Genomic DNA, 20291 nt, shown 5'->3' with positions numbered 1-20291 from the left:
CTTCTTTGGGAACCCCCTTTGGGCTCATCCAGCCCCCCCAGAAGCCTCTATTGGGGACCCCCATTGGGCCTGACCAGCCCCCCCCCCAAAGCCACTGTTTGGGGACCCCCCTCTTTGGGCTCAACCAGCCCCCCCCCAAGAAGCCTTATTTGGGGACCCCCCCCATTGGGCCTGACCAGCCCCCCCAGAAGCCCCTACTGGGGACCCCCTCTGGGACTCAACCAGCCCCCCCAAAGCCCCTGTTTGGGGACACCCCCCCTTTGGGCTCAACCAGCCCCCCCCCCCCCCAAGAAGCCTTATTTGGGGACCCCCCCCATTGGGCCTGACCAGCCCCCCCAGAAGCCCCTACTGGGGACCCCCTCTGGGACTCAACCAGCCCCCCCAAAGCCCCTGTTTGGGGACCCCCCCCCCCTTTGGGCTCATCCACCCCCCGCCCGAGCCCCTCTTTGGGACCCCCGCATGGGGCTCAGACAGCCCCCTCATAGCCACTATTTGGGGACACCCCCCCACCCCCCCCCGGGCACAGCCAGCGCCCCCCCCTATATTGGGGGTCCCCTGTAGGGCTTGGAGCTCCCCCCGCCCAGAGCAGCCCATTTTTAGCCCCCCCCCCAACGGTGCCCGCTGGAGGAGCCCCTGCTCGGCCCCCCCGGGGTCACCCTCTCCCCCGACGCCCCCGTCCCTGTAGCCTTTCCCCCCCCCCTCCAGTTTTCCCTCTCTCCATCCCCCCCCCCCGGCCGCCTCCTCTCCTGGCAGTGAGTCCCCCCCCCCGTCCCCCCCCCGGCTGCTGCACTGCCCGCGAACCCCCCCCCAGCCGCGGGGGCTACGAGTGCTCGGGAGCTGCATCGTGGTGGGGGCGGGGGCCGGGGGGGGGGGGTACCTGGGCACCAGGGGGGGGTGTGTGGGGACCTCGCGTCTCCCTGCCTCAGTTTCCCCACGGGCATCGCTCGCTCCCGGCCCTGCTCCTCTGCACCCCCACATCCCCCCCCCACCCCTGGGGGCTGCATGGGGGGGGGGGGGGGGGTGTCTCTACCCCTATTTTTTTTTGAGGGGGGGGCACAACAACCTTCCGCCACCCGCTTGGCACTGCAGGGGGGGGGGGGGTATGTGGCATGGGGCACCGTGGGGCTGAGGCCTGGCAAACTCATCGCTTCTCCCCCCCCCAGCACCACCCCCCCTCCCCCAGCCCAGGCACGTCTCCCCCGTCCCCCCCCCCCAGAGGATGCTGGTTTGCACCCAGAGAAGCCCCCCCCACCACCACCACCCCCCCCTCAGTGGGGCTGGGGGGGTCCCTCCCTGCTGCATGTGCTGCATGCGCTGTGCGCCCCCCACCCCCCCCATCCCCCCCACCCCTCAACCCCCGGACGCCGGGGGTCCCGCTTGGCCGTGCCGTGCCCCCCACCCCGGGCGTCTTGCGGGGGGCCGCGGCCTGGGGAGAAGGCGGGGGGCCGGGGCGGGGGGGGGGGTGGGGGGGGTGAGGTATCGGGGAGGGCAGCCGGGGGATCCGTGCCTCAGTTTCCCCGGCGGCTGCGGGGCGGCCCCCGCCTTCTCGCCAGCCCCCGGGCGCGGCGGGATTGGGGGGGCCGTGGCTGACGGGTGTTTGTGTGTGTGTGTGTGTGTGTGTGTGTGTGTGTGTGTGGTGTGTGTGTGTCCCCCCGGCTCTGCTCGGCCCCCGCAGCGGCTGCTCCGCATGGACCTGCCGGTGGCCGACGACAACACGGTGCACTTCAACTCCACCCTCATGGCCCTGATCCGCACCGCCCTCGACATCAAGATCGCCAAAGGCAAGGCCCGGGGGGGGACACACACACACACGGGGACCCCCCCGGCGGAATGGGAGCGGGGTCCTGGAGGGGACGGGGACGGGCGCTCTGGGGACACGGCAGCCTTGGGAGGGGGACAAGGGACCCCGAGGGGTTGGGCACCGGGTACCCGGGGATGAGGATCCCACAGGGGTGGGGATGAGGATGGGGATACGGGGATCCCACAGGGATGGGGATGAGGATGGGGATACGGGGATCCCACAGGGATGGGGATACGGCGATCCCACAGGGGTGGGGATGAGGATGGGGATACGGGGATCCCGCAGGGATGGGGATACAGGGATCCCACAGGGATGGGGATGAGGATGGGGATACGGGGATCCCGCAGGGACGGGGATACAGGGATCCCACAGGGATGGGGATGAGGATGGGGATACGGGGATCCCGCAGGGATGGGGATACAGGGATCCCACAGGGATGGGGATGAGGATGGGGATACGGGGATCCCGCAGGGATGGGGATACAGGGATCCCGCAGGGATGGGGATGAGGATGGGGATACGGGGATCCCGCAGGGATGGGGATACGGGGATCCCGCAGGGGTGGGGATGAGGATGGGGATACGGGGATCCCACAGGGACGGGGATACGGGGATCCCACAGGGATGGGGATGAGGATGGGGATACGGGGATCCCGCAGGGACGGGGATACAGGGATCCCGCAGGGATGGGGATGAGGATGGGGACACGGGGATCCCACAGGGATGGGGATGAGGATGGGGATACGGGGATCCCGCAGGGACGGGGATATGGGGATCCCACAGGGGTGGGGATGAGGATGGGGATACGGGGATCCCACAGGGATGGGGATGAGGATGGGGACACGGGGATCCCGCAGGGACGGGGATACAGGGATCCCACAGGGATGGGGATGAGGATGGGGACACGGGGATCCCACAGGGATGGGGATACGGGAATCCCACAGGGATGGGGATGAGGATGGGGATACAGGGATCCCGCAGGGATGGGGATACAGGGATCCCACAGGGATGGGGATGAGGATGGGGATACGGGGATCCCACAGGGATGGGGATACAGGGATCCCGCAGGGGTGGGGACGAGGATGGGGATACGGGGATCCCACAGGGATAGGGATACGGGGATCCCACAGGGATGGGGACGAGGATGGGGATACAGGGATCCCACAGGGATGGGGATGAGGATGGGGATACGGGGATCCCACAGGGATGGGGATACGGCGATCCCACAGGGGTGGGGATGAGGATGGGGATACGGGGATCCCACAGGGATGGGGATACAGGGATCCCACAGGGGTGGGGATGAGGATGGGGATACGGGGATCCCACAGGGACGGGGATACAGGGATCCCACAGGGATGGGGATGAGGATGGGGATACGGGGATCCCGCAGGGACGGGGATACAGGGATCCCACAGGGATGGGGATGAGGATGGGGATACGGGGATCCCGCAGGGATGGGGATACAGGGATCCCGCAGGGATGGGGATGAGGATGGGGATACGGGGATCCCGCAGGGATGGGGATACGGGGATCCCGCAGGGGTGGGGATGAGGATGGGGATACGGGGATCCCGCAGGGACGGGGATACGGGGATCCCACAGGGATGGGGATGAGGATGGGGATACGGGGATCCCGCAGGGACGGGGATACAGGGATCCCGCAGGGATGGGGATGAGGATGGGGATACGGGGATCCCACAGGGATGGGGATGAGGATGGGGACACGGGGATCCCGCAGGGATGAGGATGAGGATGGGGACTCTGGAGGGACAGGGATCATGGAGGGATGGGGACGAGGACAGGGACTCCGCAGGGACGGCGATTGTGGAGGGATGGGGATGAGGATGGGGGGACGGGGATCCTGGAGATTCGGGGACGAAGACGTGAGGGACTGTGTCCCAGGACCCTGGGGACGTGGGGACAGGAGTCCTTTGGGGGACGGGGACAGGGATGGGGTCCCTGGGGGTGGAGGGGACAAGAATCAGGAGCCCAGGGATGGAGGACCCTGGGGAACGGGGGGAAGAGGGGGACAGGGGAACATCAGCGGACGGAGGGACAGGGCAGAAGTGTCCCTGGGGGGGGGGACAGGGAGGTCCCCATGGGGTAGGGCAGGGGGTGGCGGGGGGGGGACAGGGCCGGGGGGCTCAGCCCTCTCTCCGCAGGGGGAGCCGACAAGCAGCAGATGGACGCCGAGCTGCGCAAGGAGATGATCGCCATCTGGCCCAACCTCTCCCCCAAAAACCTGGACCTGCTCGTCACCCCCCACAAGTGTAAGGGACCGGCCCCCCCACCCCCCCCCCCGGTCCCCGTCCCCGTCCCCGTCCCCTCTCACCCTCTGCCCCCGCAGCCACCGACCTGACGGTGGGGAAGATCTACGCCGCCATGATGATCATGGAGTACTACCGGCAGAGCAAAGCCAAGAAGCTGCAGGCCATGCGGGAGGAGCAGGTGGGGACAGCACCCAAAACGCGTCCCCTCCCCAGCTCCGTCCCCTCCCCGTGTCCCCCCAGGGTCCCAGCCTGGCCCCATCCCTCTCCTCTGCCACCTCCCGCATCCCCGTCCCAGCCCTGTCCCCTTCCCAAGTCCCTCCTGTGTCCCCATCCCTCCAGTGTCCCCATCCCAGCCCTGTCCCCTCCTCTGCCACCTCCCATGTCCCCATCCCAGCCCTGTCCCCTTCCCATGTCTCTCCAGTGTCCCCATCCCTCCAGTGTCCCCGTCCCAGCCCTGTCCCCTTCCCAGGTTCCTCCTGTGTCCCCATCCCGTCCCCAAGCATCTCTCCAGTGTCCCCCTCTCAGCTCTGTCCCCTCCTCTGCCACCTCCAGTGTCCCCACCCCAGCCCTGTCCCCTTCCCAAGCCCCTCTGGTGTCCCCATCTCCATCTCCAAGTGGCCCAGCTCCATCCCATCTTCGTGTCCCCGTCCCCAAGCATCCCTCCAGTGTCCCCATCCCAGCCCTGTCCCCTTCGCAAGTCCCTCCAGTGTCCCCATCCCGCCAGTGTCCCCATCCCAGCCCTGTTCCCCCCTCTGCCACCTCCAGTGTCCCCATCCCAGCCCTGTCCCCTTCCCAAGTCCCTCTCCGTATCCCCATCCCCTCCCCGTGTCCCCCCCCGTGCCGCGTCCCCAGCCCCTCTCGTGTCCCCGCAGAACCGGACGCCGCTGATGTTCCAGCGCATGGAGCCGCCGTCCCCCACGCAGGAGGGGACCCCGGGGCCGGACGCGGCGCCCACGGCCGAGCCGGGCGCGGGGCTGTAAGTGCCGCGGGGGCCCCATCCCACCCCCGCCCGGGGTGGGGGGCAGCCGGGAGGGGGCTGAGCCTCCTGTGACACCCCCCCCGCTCCCCAGGGCCACGCGCGACGGGGGCCTGAAGGAGAGTCAGTCCTGGGTCACCCAGCGCGCCCAGGAGATGTTCCAGAAAACGGGCACCTGGAGCCCCGAGCGGGGACACCCCGAGGACGTCCCCAACAGCCGCCCCAACTCCCAGGTGAGGGGCTGTGCCACCCCCCCCCGCATCCCCCGAGCCCCCGGCCGGATCCATGTCCCTCCATCCCCCATGTCCCCAAGGGTCCCCTGGGTCACATCTCCCCCACCTTCATCCATCCCCCGTGTCCCCGGGGGTCCCCTGAGCCCCATGTCCCCCACTCCATCCATCCCCCATGTCCCCAGGGGTCCACTGGGCCCCATCTCCCCCACATCCACCACTCCATGTCCCCATGGGTCCCTTGAGCCCCATCTCCCCCACACGTCCCTCCATCCCCCCACGTCCCCAAGGGTCCCCTGTGCCCCATCTCCATCCATCCCCCGTGTCGCCAGGTGTCCCCTGAGCCCCATGTCCCCTGTGTCCCTCACCCCCCATGTCCCCACCCACACATCCCACATCCCTCCCCACGTCCCCTGCTGCCTGCCACCCCCCGACCCCCCAGCCCCCACGTGGCACCTCGCTGTGCCCGGGGCGGGGGGGGGGGGGGGGGGGAAACGTCCCTGTTTTCGGTGCCACCCACCCTCACCCCTGCCTCAGTTTCCCCCCCTGACGCCCCCGTCCCCCCGCAGCTGGTGGAGATGCGCGAGATGGCGAAGGACGGCTACTCCGACAGCGACTACCTGCCCATGGAGGGCCACGGCCGCGCCGCCTCCATGCCGCGGCTCCCCGCCGAAAACCAGGTGAGGGGACCCCTTCCGGGGCGCCGCCATCCCTGTCACCCCCCCGGCAGGCTCAGCAGCACGACCCCCCCCTCCCACGCTGCCATGGCTTTAACGGGGGTGGGGGGGTGGCTTTTGGGGGGGCCGGGATGCCTGGTCCGCGCTGTGGTGGCCGTGGGCAACGTGGTGCCGGTGGGGTGTGACCCTGCTGGTGGCCCCAGCGGCAGGAGCAACGTCCCGTGTGTCCCCCCCTCAAATGGCTGCAGCTGCTGGGCCGGGGGCTTCGGGGCGGGGGGCGGGGGGGGGGGCATGAGCATGGCGGCAGCAGGCAGGGGGCTTTGAGGCGGGGGGGCATGAAGCTGGGGGAGAGGTGCTGCCTCCCCCACGCCGGGTCAGAGCTGTGGCCGTGGGGCAACCAAGTGGCCACCGGTCCCCGTGTGGGGACGTTCCTGCATCCGCTCCGGCGCAGTTGTGTCCGTTTTCCCCGCCCCCAGCAGACCCAAAGCTGGGGGGACGCCACGGCCACCACGGTCCCCGACGACGCGGATCGACGTCCTCTGTGCCACCGGCTTTGGGGGTGTCCCCCCCACCTCCACACGCCCTGGGGACAGGGACAGGGACCGGGATGCTCTGGCTGCTCTGCTCATGGCTGCTGCTGGCCCGGCCGGTGCTTGGCTCCGTGTGGGGGTGACCCCGGTCCCGCTCTGCCCCGTGTCGTCCCCCCCCCGTCCCCGTCCCCGTGTTTACTCTGGTCTCTCTCTCTCTCCCGGCTCTGCGGGCACCGCCTGGGCTGGCTCTAGCAGAGGAGGAAGGTCCGACCCCGAGGGAATAACCTCAGTGTAGGTACCGCCGGGCCCCGCCAGAGCCCCCCCGCTCCGCCTGCTCCTCCCCCGGCCCCTGCGGCCCCCCCCCGCCCTCTGCCTCCATCCCTCCCTCCCTCCATCGTTCCTTCCATCCATCCCTCTCTCCACCATTCCCTCCCTCCCTCCCTCCATCATTCCCTCCCTCCCTCTCTCCATCCATCCATCATTCCCTCCATCCATCCCTCCCTCCCTCCATCCATCATTCCCTCCATCATTCCCTCCCTCCCTCCCTCCCTCCCTCCCTCCCTCCATCCATCCATCCATCCACCCATCATTCCCTCCCTCCCTCTCTCCATCCATCCACCCATCCCTCCATCCACCCATCCATCCATCCATCCATCCATCCATCCATCCATCCATCCATCCATCCATCATTCCCTCCCTCCTTCCACCATTCCCTCCTTCCCTCCATCCATGCCTCCCTGAATCCCTCCATCCCTCCCTCCCTCTCTCCATCCCTGAATCCCTCCATCCCTCCTCCCTCCATCCTTCCCTGAATCCCTCCATCCCTGTGTCCCTCCCTCCGTCCTTCCCTCCCTCCCTCCCTGCATCCCTCCATCTTTCCATTCCACCATCTGTCCCTCAATCCCACCTTTATTCGTCCCTCCATCCTTCTGTCCCCGAGTCCTTCTGTCCCCGTGTCCCTCTGTCCCTGTGTCCTCCCAGCCCGCTCTCCCTCCCTCCCGCTCTCTCTCCATCCAGGAACAGCCGCTCTCCTGCCTCTTTCCCGTCTGTCTGTCCATCCCTTCTCAGTCCCTGTCCCTGTCCCTGTCCCTGTCCCCGCCATCCCTGCCCCCCCCGTACCCTCCTCTTGTCCCCCCCCTCCATGTCCTGGGCCACCCGGACCCTCGTCGCTCCGTGTTCCAGCACCAGCGTGGCCAGCGAGGAGCAGCGTCCCCGTCCCCTTGTTCCCATCCCCTTGTCCCTGTCCTCCCGTCCCTGTCCCCATCCTCCCCTTCTTTCCCCCCCCCCCCCCCCCCCCGGTGGCCGGCGACGCTCAGGGGGCCCCGGCGGTGGCAGCGCAGCCCAATGGTTAGAGCAGCGGGGGGGGTCTGTCCCAGGGGGCTGAGATGCTTCACCGGAGCTTGTCCGTCCCCAAGGCCATGGGGACGCAGTGACAGGGGACGTCGTGTCCCCCCCAACCCAGCTGTGGGACCCCCAGCACAGCGGGTCGGTCCCCGCCGAGGCTGGGGGCAATGGGGACATCGGGTGGCCCCTCAGGGCACGCGGTGGCTGCGGGAGGCGTGGGGACGTGTGGGGACACCCATCCTGCGGCAGCGGCAAGAGGGGACCGGGGCGGGAGGGATGGAGCCGGGGGGGCTGCGGGAGAGGGATGGGGCAGGATGGGGGAGGGGGGGATGGACAGCGGGAGGGAGGGATGGAGAGGTGAAGGGACGGACAGAGGGATGGACGGAGAGAGGGAGGGACGGATGGATGGAGAGATGGAGGGAGGGACGGATGGATGGATGGAGAGGTGGAGGGAGGATGGAAGGAATGATGGATGGGTGGAGGGATGGATGGAGAGGTGGGTGGATGGAGGGAGGGATGGAGGGATGGAGAGGTAGAGGGAGGGATGGATGGATGGATGGATGGGTGGAGGGGTGGATGGAGGAACAGACGGATGGATGAATGAATGGAGGGAGGGATAGATGGATGGATGGATGGATGGAGGGATGGATGGAGAGGTGGAAGGATGGATGGATGGAGGGATGGAGGGATGGATGGATGGATGGAGGGATGGATGGATGGAGGGATGGATGGATGGAGGGATGGATGGAGAGGTGGAAGGATGGATGGAGGGAGGGAGGGATGGATGGATGGATGGATGGAGGGATGGATGGAGAGGTGGAGGGAGGGATGGATGGATGGGTGGATGGATGGATGGATGGAGAGGTGGAAGGATGCATGGATGGAGGGATGGAGGGATGGATGGATGGATGGATGGAGGGATGGATGGAGGGATGGATGGATGGATGGATGGAGGGATGGATGGATGGATGGATGGATGGATGGATGGATGGCCGGAGGGATGAAGAGACACAAAGGGCCAGCCCAAGCAGGTAACTCTTCCCTCAAGCTCCCCCCACCACAGGAGCCGGGTCCCCCCCAGCCCCTCCGGGCTCCCCCGGACCGTTCCCGCTCTGCTCTCGCCCGCAGACCATCTCGGACGCCAGCCCCATGAAGCGCTCGGCCTCCATGCTGGGCCACCCGCGCGGCCGGGGCATCCGCCTGGACGACTACTCGCTGGAGCGCGTCATCCCTGAGGACGGGCAGCGGCACCACCAGCGCCGGCGGGACCGCGGCCACCGCACCTCCGAGCGCTCCCTCAGCCGCTACACCGACGTGGACACAGGTGGGACACACACACCACCCCGGGGTCACCCCCCCGTCCCTGCCCTCCCCTGGGCCACCCCGCGCCTCCCGCCTGGGCACCCCGGGGCTCCCACCGTCTCCTCCCACCCCAGGTGTCCCCAAGGCCACCCTGGCCCTCTGGTGGGTCCCCATCATCTCCCGGCCCAGCTGGCCCCAAGGCCACCACCTCTCCTCCCGCACCCTGCGTCCCCTGGGCCACCCCATCATCTCCACCACATCCATCTCCTGCTCTCCATGTCCCGTGGGACACCCCAACTCTGCCACCAAGTCCATCTCCTACACTCCATGTCCCCTGGGACACCCCATCACCTCCACTGGGTCCATCTCCTGCACCCACACATCCCCTGGGACACCCCATCTCCACCACATCCATCTCCTGCACCCGACATCCCCTGGGACACCCCATCACCTCCAACAGGTCCACCTTCTGCACCCCACGTCCCCTGGGACACCCCATCTCCACCGGCTCCCCATCTCCTCCTGCACCCCATGTTCCCTGGGCCACCCCATCGTCTCCACCACATCCACCTCCTGCCCCAGGTGTCCCCTGGGATACCCCATCCCTGCCACCAGATGTCCCCTGGGCCACCCCATCACCCCCACCACATCCACCTCCTGCCCCAGGTGTCCCCTGGGCCACCCCATCTCCTCCAGCGGGTCCATCTCCTGCACCCCACGTCCCCTGTGACACCCCCTCTCTGCCACCACATCCATCTCCTGCACCCCACGTCCCCTGGGCCACCCCATCACCTCCACCGGGTCCCCACCTCTTGCCCCAGGTGTCCCCTGGGCCACCCCATCTCCACCAGGTCTCCCATCTCCTGCTGCACCCCATGTCCTCTGGGCCACCCCATCACCACATCCATCTCCTGCACCCCACGTCCCCTGGGCCACCCCATCGTCCCCACCACATCCACCTCCTGCCCCAGGTGTCCCCTGGGCCACCCCATCTCTGCCACCAAGTCCCCACCTCCTGCCCCAGGCGTCCCCTGGGCCACCCCGTCTCCAGCGGCTCCCCGTGTCCTCCTGCACCCCCCTGTCCCCCAGGTGCCCCATCTCCTCCACCGCGTCCCCAACTCCTCCCGTGTCACGTCCCGTCCCCCCCCCCAGGGCTGGGCACGGACCTCAGCGTGACGACGCAGTCGGGCGACCTCCCCCCCAAGGAGCGGGACCCCGAGCGGGGCCGCGCCAAGGACCGCAAGCACCGGCACCACCACCACCACCACCACCACCACCACGGCCCCGGGGACAAGGACCGCTGCCCCCCCCCCGAGCGCCACGACTACGGCCGGCCCCGCTCCCGTGACCGGCGCTGGTCCCGCTCCCCCAGCGAGGGCCGGGACCACCCAGCCCCCCGGCAGGTGGGTGCCCCCCCCCTCCGCTCCCCCCTCCGCCTCTAGGCACCACACGACAACCCCCCCCCCCCCAAACCCCTGGCGGGGGGTGCAAGGGCTGCATTCCCCCCCCACCGGCTGGGTCACCTGGCTTGGGGTTCAAGCGAAGACCCCCCCCCCATCCCCAGGACACCGCCCCCCCCCCCCCCCCCACCAGCGCTGGGGAGGCTGATGGGGGCATTAGGACACCCCCTCCCCCCCAAGCATCCATGGCCGCTTGGGTGGGGGGGGTGTGTCCCAGCCCCCCCCTTGCCCATTCTGCCCACCCCAGTTTATACTGGTGGCATGCAGGATCCCAGTTACACCAGCAGAGCCCCCCCCCTCTCCCCCCCAGGTACCCCACCTTGGGGGTCCAGCCCCCCCCCCCCCAGGAGGGGCAGCACCCAGAGGGGGGGCAATGGAGGGTGGGGGGGGACACAAGCAGCCACCCCTCGGGGGGGGGGTCTGGGGGTGCAAGGGGGGGGGTGGCGGCGGTCGGCCGCGGCAATGCTTTGACCCCCTCCAGTTGCCCCCCACCACCCCCACCCCCTTTCCGTTCCCGCCCCCCCCCGTGCCCGTCCCTGCCCGCACAGAGCCACCTCGCTTGGCCCCCCCGGTGCCCCCCAGCTGCTTTTTTTTTTTTGGGGGGGTGAGGGGGGGGGCCTGCCTTGATTCACCTCTCTGTCTCCCCATCGCTGTGCTTTGGCTGCGCTGTCACGGCGAGGGGTGGCCCAGGTAAGCCACTCGGGGCCCCCCCCACCGTCTGCTCCGGCCCCCCCTCCAGGCTCCGGCGAACCCCCACACCCCCCCCCCCCCCCACATCCCCCATGACCACGCTGGAAAGTTTGGAACGAAGCTGCCCCCCCTGCTTCCCCCCCCCCCATCCTCCACCAGACCCCCCCCCACAACCCGCACACCCCCGGTGGTGGTGGTGGTCGTGGCGGGGCTGGGGGGGGGGGCACCGGACCCAGCTGGTCCCTGCGTGGGGACTGTTTTGGGGTGACGACCCCCCCACACCCCATCTCCAGCCCCACTGCACCCCCTTCGCCCTGGAGGGGGCAGGAGAAGGACCATGGGGCTCCCCCCAGCCCAGGGTTGGGATGCTGGGACCCCCCCCCAGAGCCCTACATTGGGGTGCACGGCCCCATGTGCCCAGGGTTGGGGGCGCAGGGACCCCCCCCCAGAGCCCTACATTGGGGTGCACGGCCCCACGTGCCCAGGGTTGGGGTACAGGGACCCCCTCCAGCCCGGAATGGGGGTGCACGGCCCCACATGCCCAGGGTTGGGGGCGCAGGGACCCCCCCCAGCCCGGAATGGGCGTGCACGGCCCCACGTGCCCAGGGTTGGGGGCGCAGGGACCCCCCCCAGCCCGGAATGGGGGTGCACGGCCCCACGTGCCCAGGGTTGGGGGCGCAGGGACCCCCCCCAGAGCCCTACATTGGGGTGCACGGCCCCACGTGCCCAGGGTTGGGGGCGCAGGGACCCCCCCCCAGAGCCCTACATTGGGGTGCACGGCCCCACGTGCCCAGGGTTGGGGGCGCAGGGACCCCCCCCCAGAGCCCTACATTGGGGTGCACGGCCCCACGTGCCCAGGGTTGGGGTACATGGACCCCCCCCCAGCCCGGAATGGGGGTGCACGGCCCCACGTGCCCAGGGTTGGGGGCGCAGGGACCCCCCCCCCCAGCCCGGAATGGGGGTGCACTAACTGGATCGGGGACCTCAGCCCTTCCAGCCGGGTTTGGGGGCACCCCACTAGTCCGTGGGGGGGGGGCACGGCCCCTGCACTGAGGTTTGGGGGTGCACAGCCCCCTCCCCCCCCCCCCCAGAGGCCTGGGCTGGGTGATGGCGTTGGGGTGCCCGGTCCTGTACCCCCCCCCCCCAATAGGTGCCAGGGTCACCCCCCTGGATTGGGGTGCAGGGACCCCCCCCACAATAGGCAGGGGGGACACAGATATCCCCCCCCCCCCCCAAAAGGCCTGAATGGGGGTGACCATCCCCTACACACACACACACACACCCCCCCCGGCCGGGTATCGGGGTGCACCGTCTCCCCCCCAGCACCGGATCGGGGCCCCCACCGGTCCCAGACTGGGGCACGCGGACCCCCAGTCCCTGCAGGTAAGGGATTGGGGGGGGCGGAAGGGGGGGTTCACGGCCCTCCCCCCCCCAGGTAAGAGATCGGTATCACCCCCCCCTGCAGGGCCCAGATCGGGGCCGGGGGGGGGGGGGGCGGGAATCACGACCCCCAAACCTCAGGTGTCGTTTCCCCCCCCCCCCCCAAATGACAGTTTGGGGTGCAGGGTGTGCCCCCCACCCCCCCAAGGGACTTCCAAACTTCTCCAGCCCCCCCCCTCCCCCATCTCTCCCGGCTGAACCCCGACCCCCCCCCCCCTTTCCCGGAGCTTTGGTTTCTTTTGCCTTGCAGTGGCTTTGGGGAGGGGGGGGACGTGTCCCGGCAGCCCCCCCCCCACGTCCCTCCTCTCCCCTCGGCCCCCCCCCCAGCCCTCCCCGCCCCCCCCTCCCCCCCCCCAGCCCACAGCCGCCTCCAGCCGCCCCGGCCCCCCCCCGCGTCCCCCCCCCCCCGCCTCTTCTCACTTCTCTTCCCCTCTGCTCTCTCGTTTGTTTTTTGTGTGTCGTGTCCCCCCCCCACCCCGTGTCCCCGATGCTTTTCTCCGCCCCCCGACCCCCCCCCATCCCCGCCTGCCCCCCCCCGTGTCTGCATGGGCCATGGCTGTGACACCCCCCCCCACTCCGTCTGTGATCCCTCATGGCTGTGACCCCCCCCCCCCCCGATGTCTCTGCTTGTCCCTGTGTCCCCCACGGCCGTGCCCACGCCCCGTGTCCTGTCCCCTTTGTCCCCCGTGTCCGTGTCCCCGCATCCTTTCCGTGTCCCCCATGTCCGTTCCCCCCGTGTCCTCGTCCCCCGTGTCCCCCATGTCCATTCCCCCCCCGTGTCCGTGTCTCCCGTCTCTCGTGTCTATTTCCCCCCCCGTGTCTTATCCCCCGCCATGTCTCCCATGACCTTTCCCCCCGTGTCCGTGTCCCCCATGTCCATTCCCTCCTTTGTCCGTGTCCCCATGTCCATCCTGTGTCCATGTCCCCATGTCCCCCCCATGTCCGTGTCCCCCCATGTTCGTATCCCCCCCCGTGTCCATGTCCCCCATGTCCATTCCCCCCCCCCGCGCCCGTGTCCCCGTGTCCATGTCCCCCGTCTCCCCTGTCTTTTTCCCCCTCCATGTCCATGTCCCCCATGTCCATTCCCCCCCCGTGTCCCTGTGTCCATGTCCCCCATCTCCCATGTCTTCTTCCCCCCCTGTGTCCCCCATGTCCATTCCCCCCCCGTGTCCGTGTTCCCCGTGTCCCCCATGTCCATTCCCCGCCATGTCCATTCCCCCCCCGTGTCCATGTCCCCCATGTCCATTCCCCCCCCCCGCGCCCGTGTCCCCGTGTCCATGTCCCCCGTCTCCCCTGTCTTTTTCCCCCTCCATGTCCATGTCCCCCATGTCCATTCCCCCCCGTGTCCCTGTGTCCATGTCCCCCGTCTCCCATGTCTTTTTCCCCCTCCCCGTGTGCCCCATGTCCCCCGTGTCCCCCATGTCCATCCCCCCCCGTGTCCGTGTCCCCCGTGTCCCCCACGTCCATTCCCCCCCCGTGTCCCCCATGTCCCCCACGTCCATTCCCCCCCCGTGTCCGCGTCCCCCGTGTCCCCCATGTCCATCCCCCCCGTGTCCCCCATGTCCCCCACGTCCATTCCCCCCCCGTGTCCGCGTCCCCGTGTCCCCCATGTCCATCCCCCCCCGTGTCCCCCATGTCCCCCACGTCCATTCCCCCCCCGTGTCCGCGTCCCCCGTGTCCCCCACGTCCATTCCCCGCCATGTCCATCCCCCGCCGTGTCCGTGTGCCCCCCCCCCCGCCCCCCCCCGTCCCCCGCCGTGATCCCCGGTGTCTCGGTGTTGCTGTAGGGCAGTAGTTCGGTGAGCGGCAGCCCGGTGCTCTCCACCTCGGGGACCAGCACCCCCCGCCGCGCCCGCCGCCAGCTCCCGCCGACCCCCGCCACGCCGCGGCCGCACGTCTCCTACTCCCCCGCCGCCCGCCGACCCCCCCCCGCCGCGCCGCCCCCCGCCCGCGGGCCCCGCCGCCCCCCGCCGCCCGCCGCCGCCGCCCCCGCCTCGCCCCGCGCCCCCCGACCCGCCGCACGATGGACCGACCCCCCCCGAGGCACCCGCGACCCGGAGACGACGCTCGACGGACGCCCCCCCCCACGGGCCCCCCGCGGCGGCGGCGGCGGCGGGGGGGGAGGACCGGGCCCGTCGCCCCCGCGGCCCGGCCGGCGGTTGCCCAACGGCTACTACCCGGGGCACGGCGGCGGGAAGGGGCGACCCGGTCTCCGCGACCCCTACAGCGAGACGGACGATGACTGCTGCTAGCGGCGCCTCCCCACGACATATCGCGACAGGGCGCCGCGACATACCGCGGCGTAAGGGGCGGGGGGGGCGGGGGGGGAAGCTGCGGACGTCGCCACAACCCGCCCCCCCCCCGCCGCCCGCTCCCGGGGCTATGGATGAGTTTTATCATCTGGAGGAGCCGCCGCCGACGCGGGGGGGGGTGGTGGCACCGGGGACACACACCCCAACCCCCCCCGCCAAAACAGACATCGTCACCCCCCTCAACCCCCCCCCAATCCCCGGAGCCCCGGGCCGGGAGGAGCCGCCGGGGCGGGAACGGGCCGCGGGAAGCGGATCCCCGCGGGGGGGGGGGGAGGCAGCGGGACCCAGGCACCGGGCACCGGCACTGCCGGATCCATCCCCCCCCCCGCCCGAGGCACGGAGGCGGCGGGGGCCGGGGCTGCCGCCATTGCATGAACCGAGTTACCGAAAAGAGAAATAAAGAGAAAAAAAAAAAAAAGACAAAAAAAAAAAAAAAGACAAAAAAAAAAACCAACCCCAACCCCGAATTCCCCCCCCCCTTCCCCCCCCCCCCCCGAACAGACGAAACCATTAAAAAAAGAGGAATTTTGGATCGAGCCCTTCTCGCTCCTTCCCGGGATCGGGCCCCGGGGGGGGGGTGTGGTGCTGGCGGGGGGGTGCCGGGGCGGCTCGTTCCCCCCCCCCCCCCCCCCGCCCCCCAGGGCCGCCCCCTCCCCCGCCGCAGGAACGAGGAAACGCCGCGGCCCCGCCCGGAGCACCGGGGACACCGCGAGGGGGAAGGGGGGGGCGGGGGGGGGGACGGGGACACGGGACCCCCCTGCGGCCAGCAGCATCCCCCCGCCCCGGGAGGGGTCCCCCGGTGGGAACGGGGAGGCCGTTTGAGCCCCCCTCCCACCCGTTGGGGGGGGGGACGGGCCGGTCCCACTTGGGGGGGGGGCCCTGCACCCCCCAGCCCAGCTCAGCCCCGGGGATGGGGGGGGGGGGGCGGGTTAAGCAGGAACCACCCCCCCCCCCTTTCCACCCCCCCACCCCGCCGGGGGACCGGGGCATCCGGGCGCCTGCCCTGCCCCCCCCCGGCCCAACCCCCGCGTGGGCGGCACGTGGAGCTTCCCGGAACCGAGGGGGGGGGGGGGGGGTTTCCCTGCCTGGATCCGCCCCCCCGCGGGACGGGGGTCCCCCCGCCCCCGGGGCAGGTGCCGGATATTCCCCCCCCCCCCCCCCCCATATCCTGGCCCGGGGGGGGAAAACTGAGGCAGGGAGGAAGTGTGGGGGGGGAACCGATCTCCCTCCCCCCCCCCGGCCCGAAACCCCCGTTGCCCAAAAAAAGAACGTTTTTCCCCAAAGTTGGGGGTAGAAACGCCCCAAGCGGCCCCGAGACCCCCCCCCCCCCCCCCGCCCCGAGAATCCAGCCGTTCTCCCCGGAAACCCCTTTGTCCCCCAAATTGGGGGGCGGGGGGGGGGCACCGATATTGGTGTCACAGGGACACAGAGCATGGCCCCCCTCCCCCCCCCCCGCTCCTCCTCCCCCCCCGACACCCCGAGGCAGCAGCTGCACAAACCCCACCTTTATTTCATTAACAAAATAATAATTAAACAAAAACGGGGGGGGGGGGGAAAGGGGGGGGGCAGGGCCAGCCTGGATCCCCCCCCAGCACGACACAACCACCGATTTGGCGGGGGGGGCCCACCGGGGGCCGCCAGAGTCCGTGTGTCCCGGGGGGGGGGGGTGTGAGATATTGTCCCCGTGTCCCCCCCCGTACCTGTTCCGAGTGTCCCCTGGGGGGGGGGGGGGGTAATTTCTCCCCGTGTCCCCCCCCGTGTCGGTTCCGAGTGTCCCGGGGCGGGCGGGAATTGTCCCCGTGTCCCTCCGGTACGAGTCCCGCGTGTCCCGGGGGGTTTCTCCGTGCCCCCTCCCTGTGTCCCGAGGGGTCTCCGTGTCCCCGGCGGGGGGGGGGGGTGTGTGTGTCTCCGTGTCCCCCGGGGGGGGGGTGTCTCCGGGGGTCTCAGCACGCCCCGACGGCGCGGAGCAGGAGCCCGAAGGCGGCGGCGGGCGGCCCCGAGCAGCGGCCGGGGGGTCCCGGGGGAGCGGCGGCTCCTCCGCCTCCAGCCGCGCCCGTTTGCTCGGTACCGGCGCCGGTCCCGGCCCCCCCGAGCCGCTGCTCCGCCGCTTGCGGCCGGTCCGAGGCGCCAGGGGGGTTCCGGGGGAGCGGGGGGCGGCGGGGGCAGCGCTGGGGGGGCAGCGGGGAGGCGGCGGCAGCCTCGGGGCGCTCGGAGGGTCGCGGTACCGGCTCGGGGAGTCCTGGGGGTGGTCGCGGTTGGCGGCGTCCGGGGTCGTTGGGCTCGGGGGGTCCCGGTCGTTGCGGGGGTCCCGGCTCGGTGGGCTCGGGGGGTTCCCCCGGTCCTGAGCGCTCCGAGGGTCCCGGTTCTGAGCGCTCGGGGGGACCCGGTCCGGTGGGCTAAGGGGGTCCCCCCGGTCCCGGTCGCTGCGGGGGTCCCGGTTCGGTGCGCTGGGGGGGTCCCAGGCCGGTCGGCTGAGGGGGTCCCCCCGGTTCTGAGGGCTCTGGGGGTCCCGGTCCTGGACGCTGTGGGGGTCCCGGTTCGGCGGTCTCGGGGGGTCCCGGTTCTGAGCGTTCTGGAGGTCCCGGTCCTGGTCGCTGCGGGGTCCGGGGTCGGTGCGCTGGGGGGGGCCCAGGTCGGTCGGTTGAGGGTGTCCCCCCGGTTCGGGGCGCTGCGGGGGTCCCGGTTCGGTGGGCTGGGGGGGGCCCAGATCGGTCGGATGAAGGGGTCCCGGTCGCTGCGGGGGTCCCGGTTGGTCGTTCCCGGCGTCTCCCCCCGTTGCGGGGTCGCTGTTACCGGCGGGCGGCCGGGCGCGGCGCTCGGCGGGGTGTCGGTGGGGGGTGGTCCCGGTTGCGGGGGGGTACCGGCGGCGGCCCGGGCGGTGAGGTAGCGGTGCCGGGCGGCGCGGAGCAGCAGCGAGAGCTGGAGGCTGCGGTGGAGGCGGAGGCCGCCGCGCTGCAACCGGCCCCGGTGGAGCTTCCACACCGACACCGTCAGCAGCCGCTGCGCCTCCTCCATGGCGGCGGCGCCGGCACCGGACTGCGGCGGGGCCGCCCCCGGGGCTGACACCTTATACCGGCCCTCCCGCCCCCCCCCGCTCCGGTCCGCCCCCGCCATCCCCACACCCCCCCCCCCCCCGACCTTCCCGCATCCGGCCCCGCGGCGCCGGGGGACGGAAATACCGCGGGGGGGGGGGCAATGCCGGGGAGGGGGGGGCTGCTCTGAAAGCCGGGGTGGGGGTCCCTGTGCCCGCCCCCCCCCCGAGCTGAGGGGCCCTGTGTCCCCATGGGGTGGGGGGTCCTTCTGCCCCCCCCCCCGGGCTGGGGGTCCCTGTGTCCCCCCCCGCCGGAGTGAGGGGGTCCCTGTGCCCCCCCCCACCCCGAGCTGAGGGTCCCTGTGTCCCCATGGGGGGGGGGTGTGGGGGGTCCCTGTGTCTCCATCGGGTGGGGGTCCCTGTGCCCCCCCCCCCGCCGGAGTGAGGGGGGGACGGGGTCCTTGTGCCCCCCCCGAGGTTGGAGGTCCCTGTGTCCCCATGGGGTTGGGGGGGGGGGGGGCTCCTCTGTCCTCTGGAATGGGGGCCCCTGTGCTCCCCCCCCCCGACCTGGGGCTCCCCGTGTCCCCCCCCCGCCGGAGTGAGGGGGTCCCTGTGTCCCCCCCCGGGGATGGGGGGTATCCCGTGTGCGCCCCCGAGCTGGGGGGGGATCCCCGTGTCCCCCCCCACCGTGGGGTGGGGGGGGTCCCTCCGCAGCACCGGGGAGGGTCGGGTGTTACACGGGGATCCCCCCCCCCCCCCGCCTCCCTCCCGCCCCCGTGACGTCACCGCCGCCGTTTCCATGACTATATAAGGGGCCGGTGACACCGGGAAGGGGGCGGGGACGCGCGGGGGGGGGGGGGGAGCGGCTTCCGCCTGCCCAAATAAGGGGAAATGGGCGGGGCGAGGGGGCGGGGCTGGAGGAGGAGCCCCGCCCCCTCCGGCAGCCGGGAGCGAGTCCCGGGCCTTGCACGAGCCTTGCACGAGCCTTGCACGAGCCTTGCACAAACACCGGGCATTTCACAAGCACGGGGTCTCTCGCACGAGCGCTTGTGCGAACACCGAGCCTCGCACGAGCACCGTCCCTCGCGCAGGCCTCGCACGAGCCTCGCACGAGCACCCGGCCTCACGCGACCCTCGCACGACCCTCGCACGAGCACCAGCCCCGCGTGCGCACGGGGGCCCTGCACCAGCACCGGCTACTGCACGACCACCCGCCCTCGCACGAGCGTTGCACGAGCGCCGCTCCTCGCCCACCAGCCCAAGAACAGCAGCCCCCACATCCCCCCCCCCCCCCGCCCCAGCCCCTTTGGGCCCCCTCCCCCCACGTGTGCACACGCGCGTGCAAACCCCCCCCCCCCCAGCAGGCGGGAGGCGGGGGCTGTTACAAACTCTCTGTGTTTTATTTTTCACTATTAACATTTCTGCAGTCCCTCTCCGCTCTCCTACAGCAGTTCATGTGCAATTCTCCAGCGAGTCGGGGGGGGCCGGGGGGGGGCCGGGGTTTTGGGGGGGGGGGGGGGGGGCGGGGGGCACCAGGAACGGGCGTCTTGGCACTTCATAACACAGGACAGACACTGGCGGCCCCGGGGGGGGGGGGTTGGGGGGCCACGGGGAGGGGGAAAGGGGGAAAAAGGGGAGGGGGGGAAGCGCAAGCCCGGGGGGGGTCCATGCTGCCGGGACGCCGCCGCGCGCTCCCCTCTTCTGTACAGCTTTTTTTTGGGGGGGAAGAAAGAAAAAAGGGGAAACAAAAAAGCCCGACCCCGCCGGGGTTTGGGGAGGGGGTGGGAAGGAGGGGGGGGGGGGGGGGGGCTCTCCAAGCACCCACGGGGCCGGGGGGGGGGGGGGGGCAGAGCGGGGACCCCCCTCGCAGGGCTGAGACCGGTGCAACTCATCACAGGGGGGAAAGGGGGGGAAACTGAGGCACAGGATAAAGAGGGGGGGGGAATCCAGGCGTCCGGGGTGGGGGTGGTGTGAGAAAGTGGGGAGGGGGGGTGGTGGGGGTCCCTGTGGCCCCCCCACCGCCGCCCCCCGCGGGGAGGGGGCCGGGGGGGTTTGGCACGGAGCGGTGAGATAGTGGAGACGCGATCGGAGCCCGGGGCCGGGCAGCGGGTAAGGCACTTGACCGAACGTCAGGAGACCTGTTGGGGGGCTGCCGGGGGGGAAGGGGGGGGGGGGGCAGATACCTGGGTTCCCTCCCAGCGCCCCCCCCCCGCCTCAGTCTGCACAGAGCC

The 20291-nt window shown here is 71.1% G+C and overlaps 2 protein-coding genes across 6 annotated transcripts in view; one reads left to right on the top strand and one right to left on the bottom strand.

Moving 5' to 3' along the window:
- Window positions 1-15493, top strand: part of CACNA1A (calcium voltage-gated channel subunit alpha1 A) — a 45834-nt gene extending 30341 nt beyond the window's left edge. For 2 of the 5 annotated variants that reach the window (XM_074566997.1, XM_074566995.1), the window contains exons 38-47: window positions 1676-1781; window positions 3961-4068; window positions 4146-4246; window positions 4941-5044; window positions 5139-5277; window positions 5844-5954; window positions 6737-6772; window positions 8954-9149; window positions 10280-10530; window positions 14505-15493. In XM_074566997.1, coding sequence (XP_074423098.1) covers window positions 1676-1781; window positions 3961-4068; window positions 4146-4246; window positions 4941-5044; window positions 5139-5277; window positions 5844-5954; window positions 6737-6772; window positions 8954-9149; window positions 10280-10530; window positions 14505-14969 — 1617 coding nt within the window. In that variant the 3' untranslated portion in view covers window positions 14970-15493. Of the gene's footprint in view, window positions 1-1675; window positions 1782-3960; window positions 4069-4145; window positions 4247-4940; window positions 5045-5138; window positions 5278-5843; window positions 5955-6733; window positions 6773-8953; window positions 9150-10279; window positions 10531-14504 lie in introns of all 5 variants that reach the window. The other 3 variants (XM_074566994.1, XM_074566993.1, XM_074566996.1) reach the window with 2 other exon arrangements.
- Window positions 15494-16830: 1337 nt separating this feature from the next.
- Window positions 16831-18058, bottom strand: IER2 (immediate early response 2). Its single transcript, XM_074567038.1, is given in 3 exon segments — window positions 16831-17055; window positions 17058-17844; window positions 17847-18058. Coding segments are annotated over 3 exon segments (1068 nt in total). The 5' UTR covers window positions 18045-18058; the 3' UTR covers window positions 16831-16972.
- Window positions 18059-20291: the final 2233 nt, after the last annotated feature.

This window comes from Larus michahellis, chromosome 25 (genome assembly GCF_964199755.1).
Source record: "Larus michahellis chromosome 25, bLarMic1.1, whole genome shotgun sequence".
In the NCBI taxonomy this organism is placed as follows: Eukaryota; Metazoa; Chordata; class Aves; order Charadriiformes; family Laridae; genus Larus; species Larus michahellis.
The sequence above is the reverse complement of the archived record's forward strand: the minus strand, read 5'-3'. Positions and strand labels throughout refer to the sequence as shown.